This window comes from Microcaecilia unicolor, chromosome 3 (assembly GCF_901765095.1).
Source record: "Microcaecilia unicolor chromosome 3, aMicUni1.1, whole genome shotgun sequence".
Lineage (NCBI taxonomy): Eukaryota > Metazoa > Chordata > Amphibia > Gymnophiona > Siphonopidae > Microcaecilia > Microcaecilia unicolor.
This window is the reverse complement of record NC_044033.1, coordinates 106088701-106104230: the sequence shown is the minus strand read 5'-3', so window position 1 is coordinate 106104230 and position 15530 is coordinate 106088701. Positions and strand designations below refer to the sequence as shown.

The following is a 15530-nucleotide window of genomic DNA, read 5'->3' as shown; positions in this document are numbered from 1 at the left end:
GGCAACCCCCCCCCCCCCCCTCCCGCCTCAAATGTGATCCACTCTATCATTGTGATATACTTTGTACCCTGCTAGCACAGTGTCCCATTGATTGTCCTTCTTCCACCAGGTCTCTGAAATGCCTGTTATATCTACCTCTGCTATATTCTCCAATTTTATCTTAAGGGTTCTAGCATTTGTATATAGACACTTCAAATTGTCTTGTTTCCTTGCATCTACAGGCTGTTTTGAAGTTAATGAGGATAAATTGAATCATTTACTCTGTTCTCCTATTGAACGCTCCTGGCTTTCTTTCACCGTTATTGAAACCTCTTTATTGAGATTCCCTAAAGATCTTGTTTCAATAGTATCCTTCAAGGATACTCCACACCAAGCCATGTACTCCTGGGCAACACTTGGCTTCCCCCCCTTCCCATTTTAGTTTAAAAGCAGCTCTCTCTCTTTTTTAAATATTAGTACCAGCAGCCTGGTTCCATCCCGGTTAAGGTGGAGCCCATCCTTTTGGAACAGGATCCCCTTTCCCCAAAATGTTGCCCAGTTCCTAACAAATCTAAATCCGTCATCCTTGCACCATTGTCTCAATGAGCTCTGCCTGTCTCTTAGGTCCTGAACATGGAACCGGAAGCATTTCTGAAAATGCTACCCCAGAGGATCTGGGTTTCAACTTTCTATGTAGGAGCCTAAATTTGGCTTCCAGAACCTCCCTCCCACATTTTCCTATATCATTGGTACCCACAAGTACCAAGACAGCTAGCTTCTTCCCAGCACTATCTGAAATCCTATCTAGGTGACGCTTGAGGTCTGCCAACTTCACATCAGGCAGGCAAGTTACCAGGCAACCCTCATGTCCACCAGCCTCCCAGCTATCTACATGCCTAATAATTGAATCACAAACTACGATAGCCGGCCTAACCCTTCTGTCTTGGGCAGAATGACCTGGAGACACATCCTCGGTGTGAGAGGATATTGCACCCCTTGGTGGGCTGGTCCTGGCTACAAGATTATTTCCAACTTCAACAGGTTGATGCTCTCCCTTTAGGAGACTTCCCTCCTGCAAGGCAGCACAGGTGCTGCCAGACTGGAGGTAGGACTTCTCTACAATGTCCCTGTAGCTTCCTCTTTGCACCTGTTTGTCTCCCTCAGCTCCTCCAAGTCTGCTACTCTAGCCTCAAGAGGACAGACTTGTTCTTTGAGAGCTAGGAGCTCTTTGTATCAAGCACCCACATATAACTTCTCACCAAGTGGGAGATAATCATACATGTGACACTCAATGCAAAAGAATGGATAGCACCTCTCTCACCTCTGTAATACTGTCTGCATCTTAATATTATAGAGTTGTTTAATTAAAACTTGTTAAGGTACTACAGATATATTAGATTAATATAAAGAGCTTTAAGATTATATGGTCTAATGTGTAATTTAAATTAGGAGTCTTTTACTAAGCTGCATCTAGCGATGGAGGCCGTTTTTGCCATACACTGCAATCCTTTTTACTGCAGCAGTAAAAATGCTTGAAAATAGCCATGTCCACGTGGTAAGGTTGCTCTTACCAAATGGCCATGTGAAGGGGAGCACATTATGTGGTGGTAAGGGCTCCTGCACTAACCCACTGGTAACCAGGTAGCATGCAGCACTGCCCAATTACATCCAGGTTGGCACCGTGCTAGCAAATTGTCAGCTATTTTCCCTAGTGTTGCAAATGGCGCACACTAGGGCTGGAACTACTGCCGATGCCCGCACTGGGTTGGCAGTAGTTCCAGATTAAGATTAGTATGTGGTAAGCCTGGTAAAAGGCCCTGCAGTGTTTGCTTCTCAGAAACTAATTAAGGGCCCTGTTTACTAAGGCGAGTTAGCATTTTTAACGTGCTTACAATTAGCATGTGCACTAACCATGTAGGCGCCTAAAGGGATATTTTAGGCACGTACACAGTTAACGCGCGTTAAAAACTCTAATGCGCCTATAACGTGGCTTAGTAAACAGAGCCTTAAATATGTTATCATATATTGCATGCTAATCATTAGCATGCGCTAAATCCATTAACACACCTTAGTAAATGGACCTGTATATCAAGTTTTAAAACCTATATCTATGCCGATGATGTAACAATTATTATACCTTTTGTTGATATTACTTCTAATATTTCCCAACAAATCAAGAAGGGAATAGATATTCTTAATGAATGTACTGCAGCTTTTAAATGAAAATTACACTATGAAAAAATAAATGTTAGTTTTAGGAAACTCAAACATTATTTGGAAAAAAAACATGAATGATAAATTACATTACGTTTACTTTAGAAAAACGGTTGAGAATTCTTGGTGTAATTTTCGATGAACACCTTATATTTGAGTCACATAGCAAATCGGCGATAAAGAAGGTATTTTAAACAATGAGGAAATTGAGAAGGATCAGATCCAGTCTTAATTTCACCACCTTCAGACTAAATGAAGGATTGATTTAAAAAACTGCAGACACTGCAGAATACAGCTGCTGAGTAATCCTACACTCCTCCTATGATCTTCCACACAGGTACTTCCTAGATGGAGTCATAAGATACTAGTAAAGGGACCCACAGACCACCTTAAATTAGGCATTTTCTTTCGCTAATTGTAAGTTTTTATTACATTTGTCTTATTAGGAAATTTTCCTTCCCAGTGCTTTTGACTCACCTTCTGTTTTTATTTACATACTTCAGTGTCTTCCATTTCCCAGAGTTTAGTTTTATGGTGTTGTTTAGGATTTAGCAGATTAAAATCTTAAATTTATCCTGTTTTTCATTTGCTTCCCAAGTTCATCCTGAGTGACCTGCGGCACCTTCTACACAGCATTTAGGAGACAGAGTAGTGGTCCTGTTTCTGCTTCTTATTTTCTTCTCGCTCTCCTCCTTTTGTCCGTGCTTCCCCAGACTCATGTCGCTCTTTGGTTTTAATATGTATGTATATACTGCTTATAGGTGGTGTATGAAAAATAAATTGAAACAGGAAATGCAATTGTAGGAAACTAATGCGGGGTTTTTTACCACTCCCATCTGTAATATCCTTTTTATAACAAATGGAGGGCCCCTTTTACTAAACAGTTCTAGCGATTCCCGGCACAGCAATGCCAACAAAGCCTATTCACTTTGAATAGGTTTCATCGGCCTTGTCTAGCGAAAATCACTAGTGCGATTTGGTAAAAGATACCTGGAGTGTTTTCTCTTACATTTTCTTTTTAGTTATTCAGCTGTTGAGATAGTAGAAGCTAGGAAAAGACATGGGGGTGGGGGGTGGGATGAAGAATGTCTAGAGAGAGAAAAGAAAAGGAGAAGAAGATAGAAGGGAAGTACAAATTAAGGGGCCCTTTTACTAAGCCATGTAAGCGTCTACACACACCCAACGTGCGCCAAAATGGAGTTACCGCATGGCTACCACATGGCCCTTGCGGTAATTTCATTTTTGGTGCGCGTCCACTATGTGCGCCTGAAAAATATTTTTTATTTTCTGGTGCGTGTCGGCTACGCACGCCAAGTGGCATTTGGCACACGTAGATCATTACCGCCCGGTTACTGCGTGAGACTTTACCACTAGGTCAATGGCTGGCGGTAAGATCTCAGACCCAAAATGGACGTGCGGCAATTTTTATTTTGTCACACGTCCATTTTCGGCAAAAATTTTAAAAAGGCATTTTTTGCAGGTGCACTGAAAAATGATTCTGCGTGCGCCCAAAACACGTGTATACACTACCACAGGCCATTTTTCAGCGCACCTTAGTAAAAAGGACCCCTAAGTAAAAATGAAATATTAAGAATATTTAAAAAATAACAACAAAATTTTATACAATGTACAGAATAGGCAATAACTGCAGTAAATACAACTTCATACCCTTTCCCTCCTCCCTTTCTGCTCCTGAACGAGACAAAAATGTTAAGGAAAAATGTCACTGTTCCTTTGTCCTATATATTTTTGATCAAAACCCAAATTTTCCTTCTCCACTACTGTAAGCCTTTTGTTACTCTAATTCTTTCCTTTATGCCCTTGTCCCTTTTGACATCCACTACAGACCTCTTCTTCTGGAACCTTATCTGAGGCTTCAAAAGTCAGACAGCATACCACACAAGACTGGAGAATTAACAAAAAGCAGCAGCCTGCAGGAGAATAAAAGGGACGGTTTCAAGCAGTGCTTTGAAAAATGAGATAACAAATGGCACATTATGAGATTCATTAAGCTAATGTGCAATATTGGCGGTTTTACCTTTTTATGCTAATAACTTCCAAGAACATTTTCATTACATGAAAATTAATTGTTAATTCTGTGACAGCCATAATAGTCTGAGTGCTGAAAACACTTTGAATGTTGGCTATGGTTCCTGTTCCATTTTCCTAATACAGTGGGGGTTGTATTCTATCAGACCCTGCAGTAGGTAACTGCTTGCAGTACTGTGAATTAAAAATACCAGAAGAGAGGTTGAGGGAAGGTGAAGACCATAACAACAAAATCCCTGATGCTCTGAGCTACAAGCTATAAAAAGGCAGAGATTTAACAGATGGGAAATTGTTGGTAATAACTGTATAAAGCAGACAGAAAACTATTACGTGATATTACAGACAAAATAGATGGGGAAACTGTATTATTTAGTGGACTGCTGCAATAAATTTATGTATTTATTTATTAGAATTTATTAACCACCTTTTTGAAGATATTCACTGAAGGTGGGTACAGCAAGAATAAGTCAAACATAATGAATAGGCAATCACGGCAGTAAAAATATTCAAATAATACAAGGTATGGCATAGTATGCTTCATTACAATGTCAACACAATACGAGAAGCGATGTGCATAGACTGTTGGGAATTCAAAGCGGGCCATTTTAACCCGAGTCCCTGATGAAAGCAGTGAAACCCGCGGCGTCGGGCGTAATTTAGGGGAAGCCTAAGTGGACTCCAACAGCAAGAAATACGAAGTGGCATTGAAGATAAGTTTTTCATTTCATTTATTTTTCATTAGAGCACGTATATATTTGAGCACCTTGTAGTGAGTGTTTGCAACAGCATTTATAAATAGTCACATAAAGGATGACCCAATGAAGAGAGACTATGCCACTAGGCATAAAACAATGAAGTTGCCTTAAAGTGGTTTCGTCCGAGGGTTCCTAAAAAAATATATACATATATATACATAAAAAAACCATAAACTAAATATATAATACAATTATTTCTTAGATAAGCTGTTTGCACACCCACACAGTTCTTATCTTTGGATTTGTGAAGAGCGTGATTATATTTACCAAAGATTTTGCGGTGTGGAGATTTAAGTGGTAACACAATACACAAAACATTTTAATAGCATTGGGTATAAGCAAACATGAAACATATAGATAGATAAGATAGAGTAAGAGAAGTTAGAAAATAAGGGGAGTAATTTAAAGAAAGTTGCACATGTGGTCAGAAAGGTATTTGAATATTATCCTAGCTAGGGTAGGAGTGGGTGAACGTGTCCTGCTTAAGTATGTGCAACTGGTGTCACTCCTTGTGTGTGTGTGTGACTAGTTAGTTAGTTACTTCTTCCATTAAAGGCCTGGGCGAAGAGCCAAGCTTTCACCTGCTTCCTGAAGTAGAGATAGTCGGGTTAGTGAAGCCTTTCAGGGAGTGCATTCCGGAGTGTGAAGGCTACTCTGGAGAAGGCTTGCTGTCAGGTATCACATTGTGTGATGTCCTTTGGAGAAGGTATGGTTAGTGATCTAGGGAGGACTTTAGTGTCCTTGAAGGTGTGTAGAGGGTGATCCTGTTCAAGTACTCTGAGCCATTTCCTTTGAAGATCAGATATAGAGTTTTAAATATAGCCCTGTATTGTACTGGTAGCAGGTGAAATTTTTGCAAAAATGATGTGATTTGGTCACGTCGCTTACAACCTTCCATTTAGGGTTACCATATGGCTCCAGAAAAAGGAGGACACATTGATCCAGTCCAGGATTTGGTTCCATTGACAACAATGGAAGAAAAACCCAGACTGGCTCAATCTTTCCTCCTTTTTCTGGAGACATATGGTAACCCTACTTCCATTAGTCTTGCTGCAGCATTCTGAATCAATTCAAGTTGGTGCAGACCCTTTGTAGTCTGACCACTGTAGAGTGCATTACAGTAATCCAGTCTTTAGACACTTGTCCCGGATTCTATATAGTGGGACTGGAGCTGCGCATGCAAATCAGGTCATATTCTGATTTACGTTAGCAAATTAAATATCTTAAGCCAATCAGCGCTGATAATTTTCTACTTAACAAGCAATTATTGACATTAATTGGCATTAATTATAATTTATGTGCACAACTTGCTAAGCATATTCTGATGCTTATAAATTCTGAGATTCAGAACCAAATAAAGGCATGGCCATGGATGTGGAATGAGTAGTTTGTGGGTGGTTCAAAATTCTTTGCATGCTGTTACAGAATTCACCCAGTCCACACCTAACTTATTAGCCAGTATATACACCAAGCTGTACTTGGCGTAAATACCTGTGACAAATTTAATCACATGGACAAGCATAGTTTGTAGAATATGCCTAGGCGCATTTTTTTCAGTGCCAATTTTTACAGCATCATATATAGAATCTAGCCCTTGACGCTGTCTGTTCTGCTAAATTAATTCCTGAGCCATGTAAATCCCCAAATATCTAGAAATGTGGCTGCTATCACTGTTTCCTTCAGTGGCAAAATAAGTATCGGGGCAAGGTTGGCTCAGGGACTATTCAGCTTGGTCCCATGTAAATTTTCTCTTGTGCACTGTTTGTACCCATTTTGGAATATTGCATCATCGAGGTTCCACATAAATATTTGACTTTATTAGAAAATAAGGGAATAATTTAATGAGAAGTCACTATCATTTACATGGCAAATACATGTGTTAATGACCAGAATACTGGCCACATATACACATAAATGCAAGAAATCCAACTATATACTGTTCTGTAACTATGCACATCTTTTCAGTAGTGTATAGTTTGCAGGTTGGCATTTAAATGGGCGGAGTCTGGGGGGGTGCACCCACACACATACCTGCTTTATAGAATATTATGTTATAGGTGTATTTCCAGCACAAACATTGACACCAGCAGGCTTATTTTCGAAAGAGAAGGACACCCATCTTTCAACACAAATTGGAAGATGGGCATCCTTCTCACAGGGTCGCCCAAATCGGCATAATCGAAAGCCGCTTTTGGGCGTCCCCAACTGCTTTCCATCACGGGGATGACCAAAGTTCCTGGGAGCGTGTTGGAGGTGTAGCGAAGGTGGGACTTGGGCGTGCCTAACACATGGGTGTCCTCGACCCATAATGGAAAAAAAAAGGACATCTCTGATGAGCATTTGGACGACTTTACCTGGTCCAATTTTTCTTACGACCAAGGCACAAAAAGTTGCCCGAACTGACCAGATGACCTCCCCTTACTCCCAAAGTGGTCACTGACCCCCTCCCACCCTCAAAAATGAACTTTAAAAATATTTTTTGCTAGCCTCTATGCCAGCCTCAAATGTCATACTCAGGTACATCGCAGCAGTATGCAGGTCCCTGGGGCAGTTTAGTGGGTGCAGTGCACTTCAGGCAGGCGGACCCAGGCCCATCCCCCCCCCCCCCACACACATGTTACACTTGTGGTGGTAAATGTGAGCCCTCCAAAACTCACCAGAAACCCACTGAACCCGCATCTAAGTGCCCCCTTTCACCCGTAAGGGCTATGGTAGTGGTGTACAGTTGTAAGGGAGCTATGTACCTGGGAGCTTTTTCTGAAGTCCACTGCAGTGCCCCCTAGGGTGCCCGGTTGGTGTCCTGGCATGTCAGGGGGACCAGTGCACTACGAATGCTGGCTCCTCCCATGACCAAAGGGCTTGCATTTGGTCGTTTCTGAGATGGGAGTCCTTAGTTTCTATTATCGCCAAAAATCAGAAACGACCAAGTCTAAGGACGACCATCTCTAGGAATGACCTAAATGTCAAGATTTGGGCGTCGCTGACCGTACTATCGAAACCAAAGATGGACGCCCATCTTATTCCGATAATACGGGTTTCCCCGCCCCTTCGCCGAGACGTCCTCCGAGGACGTCCTCAGGAAAACTTGGGCGCCCCTTTCGATCATGCCCCTCCAGGTCTATTGTGTGAAAATGGCAAGGTATTGCTGTTGCAATTTGATCTATTGTCTGCATTCAGTCTGGTGGATCATGATATAATGCTTTTAGAACTTAATCAGATTGGTATTGATGGCAATGTTTTGAACTGGTTCAAGGGGTATTTTTTCTAGATCCTGTAGGGTGAAGAACAACATTATCAGATAGTTGGAACAATCTCTGTGGTGTTCCACAGTTCTCCCCCTATCACCCACCCTGCTTAGCATTTTCTTACATTCCTTAGGCTCACAGTTGACAAGAGAGGGCTTACACGTGGAGGGACATTTTCGAAAGGTCGTCCAAATCTGAATTTGGATGTCCTCACGAAGTCGTCCAAAATCAGGTAGGTATAATGGAAAAATAGCAATGACATCCTTAGACATTCCATTTTCGCAATTGAAAACGCCCAAATCAGGGAAGCCCAAAGTATAGGAAAAATACTGCAAAGACATCCTTAGTACAGTAGCAAGGACACGTTTCTCACAGAACTGCCGAACGACGTCCATCTTACTAGGCCGACCTAAGGATGGCGGCCCTGTAACAAGGCTGTCCTTCGGCAGTTCTGTGAGAAACATGTCCTTGTTACTGTACTTTATAATTCTCAATGTTCCTTATATTTTCCCCGTACCTGCATATCCGCAACTACATGCACTGTACTTCTGGAACATGCAGCTATGGGAAATATAAGGAACATACATATTTTATTGTGTGTATATGAAGTTCACACACTTGATAATGATCCATATAAGGAAGGCTCCGCACGTAGGCCCCCACGCGTGACGACAGTCCATGGACGTTCATGCGTCACGGCCATCCATGTGTGGAGTCATTATAGATGTCAAAACGTGCACATACTGACTTGTCCATATATGGGATGGCTGTCCATATATGGAGTTGTGCATGTAAGGACGTCCATCATGCATGGGTGTCCATATATGGTGATGCACTCTTTCCAACACTTGTTCACTGAGAAACATGGCGCTGCATAGAGAGCCTAATTTCAGCCAAGCTGAAACCATGTACCTACTGCACCTGTGCTTGAAGCACAGGCGCATTCTTTTTCGCCACCACCACCTGCCTCCTAGGACTCTCTCCATTGAAGCCTGGGTTGAGATAAGGGACAGGTTGGAGAGGTAAGTGTTTGCTCACCCCCTTCCTGGGCTATCAGGGCCCCCTCCTGTAGCTATACATATAAGAGCTCCCTCAGCAATGTAAGCACAAACTGTAAAAGGGCCCCATAGATAAGTAAGAGAGTAAGAGGAGTTAGAAAGTAAGGTGACTAATTTAAAGAAAGGTGCACATGAAGTCAGAGAGATGGTTAAATATTTCAGCTAGGGTAGAAATGGATAAGCTGTGGATTAGCACAGACCATGCCTACTCTCCAGACGCAGCCCCAGTTCTAAAAAATAAATTCTACTTTTTAGCACGTGGGTAATGTTTGCCTATCACAAAACTACTGCAGGACACCTGAGCACGCCCCGCAGTAACCCCTTTTTTGCTATGGTAAACACGCATTACTGCTTACTGCAGCTTAGTAAAAGGACCCCTGTATCTGGCATGCAAATACTGTGTCAAGGAGCAGCACAAATCCCTCCATCCCTGCCCCCAACCTACAATTTCCACCCCCCCAGTCTAGCATCTGATTACTTTAACCACAGAAGAAGAAGTATTGGCATTCCCCCAGTCCCTCTGTCCAGCACTCAAACCAGGAAGCAATAGGAAATTGGCATACCAGCATCTTTCCCAGGTTGCCTGACCACTTCAAAATCGTGTCTGGCCCCCTCACACTTTGAACTGCATTTATTCATGATGATGATTTTGAGATACCTAATGTTTGAGAGGGTTATTTTTTTTTTAAATCTTGTCTCTCCTTGGTGGTCTCTGCTTCTCTTCTCATCCCTGAGATGGAAGGACATTGCAGATGGTAGGAGTCTGATCAGCAAACAAGACTCTTGTTGCCACATCAAAGGCAGACAAGACACAAATGATTCCATTTAACAGTGCTTCATTTAAATCCAGTAGCAGCTTCTGCAGGTTTTTTAAATCAGTTGCCAGTTGTCCAAGTTTTTACATATTGATACGAGCATTTTATAGATGATAGTCCATCTAGTTGGAACAGTCTGTTTAAGGCTGGTCTCAAGCTTTAGAGAATGACATGAGGGCAGAGTTTGTTCCCGTCTCCACAGGCTCTGTTCCCATCCCCGCGGTTAATTGCGTGACCCTATCCCCATGTCATTCTCTATCCCTTGGTTTGAAGTGAGCCACAACCATTGTGTTGCCCTCCTGTTTTCCTCAGTTTTCAGTATCACTAATGTGTATTTTCTATTACAACAAATACCTCTAGCATTTGAATTACTTTACTAAGACTACAGGCTTTGTACTCATCAAGATTATAATTTACCAAATTAAACAAGGGCTTTTCTAATAAAGCATATATGTACCCAAATTCTATGGTAAGGCTGCCAATTGGATCCAGATTTGTGGGACAGGGTTGATCCATTCCTGATTTACCCCCATTGCATGCTGGGACTTGTAGTCTTGCTTTCTTAGGCAATGCCATGGGGAAATCAGAACTACAAGTCCCTGTATGCAACTGGGTAAACCCAGGACTGGATCAACCCTGTCCTGCAAATCTGGATCCAGTTGGCAGCCTTATTCTATGGACCACTTATTCAGGACAAAGCTTGTTCCTTGCTCCTAGAGGGTTCCCAAATATCCTCCTGCCCAATATGCTCAGCCCTGCCTTTCTCAACTAGGGGTAGGAGAGCTTTGAATTTAGGCCTGGCTAGATTTTTATCTGCCTGGCAACACAGCATGCTGCTGTAGCAAGAACATTTTTAAAGATCAAACCACTCTTCTGTTCTCCCAGACAGCTTGCAGTAAAATATATCTATTGAGGACAGTGACATGTGGCAGACAGATATAGATTGCCCTGAACTTTAAAAAGACTTGTGCTTTGGAGCTGTAGAGGTTGACTCTGTTTTTGAGTTTCCTTAGAGGTTGAAGAAGAAGAGACCCCCTTACCCACTGTTATATCTTGGCTGTTTTTAGGTATCTAGTGTCAACAGTATTCTAGGACATTTATAAAACACGGTTTATGTTGTCCCTTTGTTTCCTTAGTAATTGCTATGACATTTTCGATAAGTAATTGATAATGGCTTCTAGATCGAAGGGAGGTGTGCATAATCATGCCATCCGGGCATGGTAAACACCTGGCAACCTGAAAGTGGAAGTGGCAGTGACTGTAGTGTTACTGTACAACAGGTCTACGAGTATGGGAAATAATTATACTGTGGTATATTAAGGGTAATTACCAAGCTGACATTTAATGTTGTTGTGAATATATTTCGGAGTCAATACTAACACCATTAGTAATTAAGTTTAGAAGAAACTATGCTGTGTAAGGGAAGTCTTATCTATTTTATGTATTTTAGAGATGTTTTTTAGTAGTAGTTCCCAACCAGTGTTCAGGTCAGGTATACCTTGAAATTTTTGGCATCTAGTAAACAGAGATGGGAGTAGATTACAGCCACCACACAAAGAGGGGAAGTTATCAATGTGGGCTGCCATTAAAATGGGTTATTTTACCACAAGTTGTGCTATTTTAACAAAGGGTCCCATTGTTTGCAGTGAGACCCTGTGCTAAAATAGCCAGCTAGTGGTAAAATAACCCATCTTAACAGCAGTCCACATTGATAATTCCCCCACCCAAAAAATAAAATCTATATAGTTCATCTGTTCTCTTCTCCCCTTCACCCTACATTCTTGTAAACAAGGATTTGTTGTTTATATAATTACTTTTATTCTGGTGATATTTGGCTCAGTTACGTGATAATTTATATGTGCCTCCCCCCAGGAGAATGCCTCTGCTGCTAAACAGAATGAGGGAGATCTCCTGGGTGTCATTGTGGAGATGGAACTTGGAAAAGCTGGCCAGTTGGGTGGACAAGGGGGGAGCCAAGCCTCAGGAGGCAGGGCAAGATGATAAATAAACAGAACTGTGTTTAGTGGATATGAGTCTTTGGTTGCCCAACCCCTGCTGAGACCCTGAGTGCTGAGGGGGAGTCCCAAAGCTGATTCTGGCATGGGTGTCTGACATAACCTCTGTCCAGCGTGGGGAACCATGAGAAGGAAGTTAGATTATGGAAATATGAGTTATGCCGGAATCAAGGCTGTTAGGCAATGTTCGTAAATATGACCATATTACACCACTGTATAAGTAATACCATGCCTTCCTAGCCCCTCTAGGATTAACTTTAAAATCTTGAAAATAGCCCATAATGCTTTTTATAAACAGCAACCTTCATATTTATGCTCAATATGCCAGCATGAATTCATATTTTGTCCACGGCTGTTTCAAGGCTCAATCCCCTAAAAGATTGAATGCTCAGATTAATCCATTTCTGAATTCCATTTCCATTTGAATTTCCACCACTTCTGCGGTAGGGCATTCCAGGTACCTTCCATCCTCTTGGTGAAAAAATACTTCCTGACATTATGAATGAGACATGGGCAGGGCTCCCAGTTATGCATGTAACTTACAGAGTTCTATATGTTTATATGTTACATGCTCCGTTGCTGCATTTTGGCGCCTTTCAGTTACACCAAGTCTGTGGTTGGTGTAACTGCAGAGTGTAAACCTAAGGTGAACCCACACTGGGTTACTCTAGTGTTCTATAACAGAATCTGGACACTCGGATAACATTCCAGAATAGGTTCTCACTGCAAAACAGCACAGTGCCTAAAAGGTACGCCCATTTATCGAATTGCCACCATGCAGTTATCTGGGTTCCAAATGGTGGAACTTGATACTCAAGATGATAAAAAGCATCACCGAGTACCTCCAATTCAGAAAAGATCTAAAAATCTACCCCTTCAAGAAATACTATGGCTAACAACATATCACACATAACACACTCTGTCTGACACTGAATGCAATATAAAGTAGAAAACACAATGATTGTAATGTAATGCTAATTACAAAAGAATGTAACATCTGCTAAATGGAAAATGTAAGCCACATTGAACCGAAACTTGTTTTTGGATAATTGTGGGATATACTGTAAGAAGAAATAAATAAATACATACTTTTTAGGTCTGTCTAGCCATGCTCAGATTACATCCCTTTGAAATCTGTGTATACTGGGGTTATGCATATATATAAGTAACACCTCTTTGAAAATCACTATTTGTACATATGTGATGATTTACACATGTAAATATAACTCTTTTCTTACCTGTAAACCTTCTTAAACCACCTTCATAAAGCTTCACTTCAACATTATAACTGCACGAATCAAAATTCTGTTCCAGTTCTGTTATACCTCTTGGCTTTCTCAGCACCTCTCAACTATGAATATGTTTTCTCTTCCAGGCTATGTATATGTTTTATGCTCTGGCGATCGTCTGTGATGACTTCTTTGTCCCATCTTTGGAAAAGATCTGTGAAGTAAGTATCTGGCTTTATAAGGTTAGCAGGCCATTATGTTAACAGTCCTTAAAGTACCAGTTCAGCAGTGATGTGATCTTATAACCAATGAATAAATTTGACCTGTGCTGAAAAAAATATGCTTAGCCGTATTCTATCAAGTATAGTGCGGTTTATAGAATACACCTAGCGCCTGTCTGTGCGACTAAATTTAGATGCGGGCATTTGCGCCAAGTAAAACGTGGTGTAAATGCCTACGCCTGAATTAGGCATGGACCAGGTGTATTCTATAACAATGTGCATAGTTTTTAGAAATGCCCATAGTTTTTAGAAATGCCCATGACCTGCCCATTGCCACACCCCTTTTTCAACTATGCACCTTAGAATTTACAAGCATTACTTTACAGAATACGCTTAGACAGTTATGCGCATAAATTCTAATAAATTCTAATTAATGCCAGTTAGTGTCAATAATTTCTTGTTAATTAGCAGTTGTCAGCGCTGATTGGCTTGTTAGCTTATTAAGTTGCACACTAGCATTTTTAGCGTGTACTAAAAATAAGCTCACACTAAACGTTAGAGATGCCCATTTGCATGTGCAACTTACGTCACACTATATAGAATCCAGGGGTTAGTTCCCAAACTTCGGTGCCTAAATGTAGGTCTTGAAATGACCCCTTGAGGTAATTCTCTAAAGTTAGGCACTTGGATAAAATGTGTGCTTAGCACAGATTCTAGAACAGCAGCTGTGTGCATAACTGTCGTTATAAAATGATACCATAAGTCCACATTTATGTGCCTAACTTTAAGCATGAGAAGTTATGCCAGCCAAAAATGCTGACACCTAACTGTAAACAGTTAGTCACATAAATATTAGTATTCTGTAACCCATACGCCTAACTGCCTGATATGCCCTTGATCCACCCATGGCCCTCCTTGGAATTGCATATGCTGGAATTTGAGCGAGCAACTTATAGAATAGCAATTATGGGCAATTACACATGTAACTGTCAATTAGTGCCAATTAGCATTGTCAATTAATGCCAATAATTGGTTGTTTATGCCGATTAGCATCTAATTAATCTAGCAACTTACAAACACAATTGACCTTGTTCTATAAGTTGCTCGTGCAAATTGCATGCTAGTCAGAAATGTGGGTGCAGCTTTCTGGAATTAGGAGGATAGTGTACAATATATTTACAGGGAAATGTCAGGTAAAAGAAGCTCCCAATTGAAAAACACCAGTTTGGAGTAACAAAATTGTTTACATCTTTTTTTAGTCTCTCGTGATACATCTGGAAAAAGTTAAATTCTAGCACTCATAAATGTCTTTTTTTTTAGACCTGAAATAATCTCTATCAAAGCTTATAGACAATGTCACAACTAGCATTGCTTGAGGGCTCCCATTAGTACTCCCCAGTGGTTCTTCTACTCCTTTATGTTTCAAAGAGTCTAATGTAATATCTCTGCCATAAAGTTGCTCATCACACATCTGGGTGGGTAAATAATATGCCTGCAGTATCAAATGATATTAATTCCAAAGACAGATGTAAAACTTCCTGGAGAGATTTCCTAAATAAATCTTTTACAGAGATATTCGAAAGAAAGGGAAAGTTTAATACTCCCAAATTTGCAATCCTAATAGCATTTTCAACATTATCCAATTTAAAACGTATAGAAGATAAATCTGAAACACATGTAGCTTGTATTGTTTGCATCTGCCGAGTAGTCTGTTCTTGACTCACAGAAGTGTTTATACTAGATATCTCAGTTTCCAATTGTTTTACTTTACTTTCCACTTCAGTAATTTGAGGTGACAAATTATTTAAGAAGTGTTTTTGCTAAATCCAAAATAGATTGCCAAATGGATTCTACAACAGACGTTTCAGCTGGTTTATCCAAAAGTAAAACAGGTAGCTCTCGAGCAAGAGTATCCAGTTTAATAGCTCCCACCTCAGAGAATTATTTAGC

The 15530-nt window shown here is 40.8% G+C and overlaps 1 protein-coding gene across 1 annotated transcript in view; it reads left to right on the top strand.

The window, feature by feature from the left end:
* SLC24A3 (solute carrier family 24 member 3) overlaps positions 1–15530 on the top strand; it is a 646438-nt gene that overhangs the window by 394394 nt on the left and 236514 nt on the right. The window contains exon 4 of the mRNA XM_030194674.1: positions 13506–13580. Coding sequence (XP_030050534.1) covers positions 13506–13580 — 75 coding nt within the window. The remainder of the gene's footprint in view (positions 1–13505; positions 13581–15530) is intronic.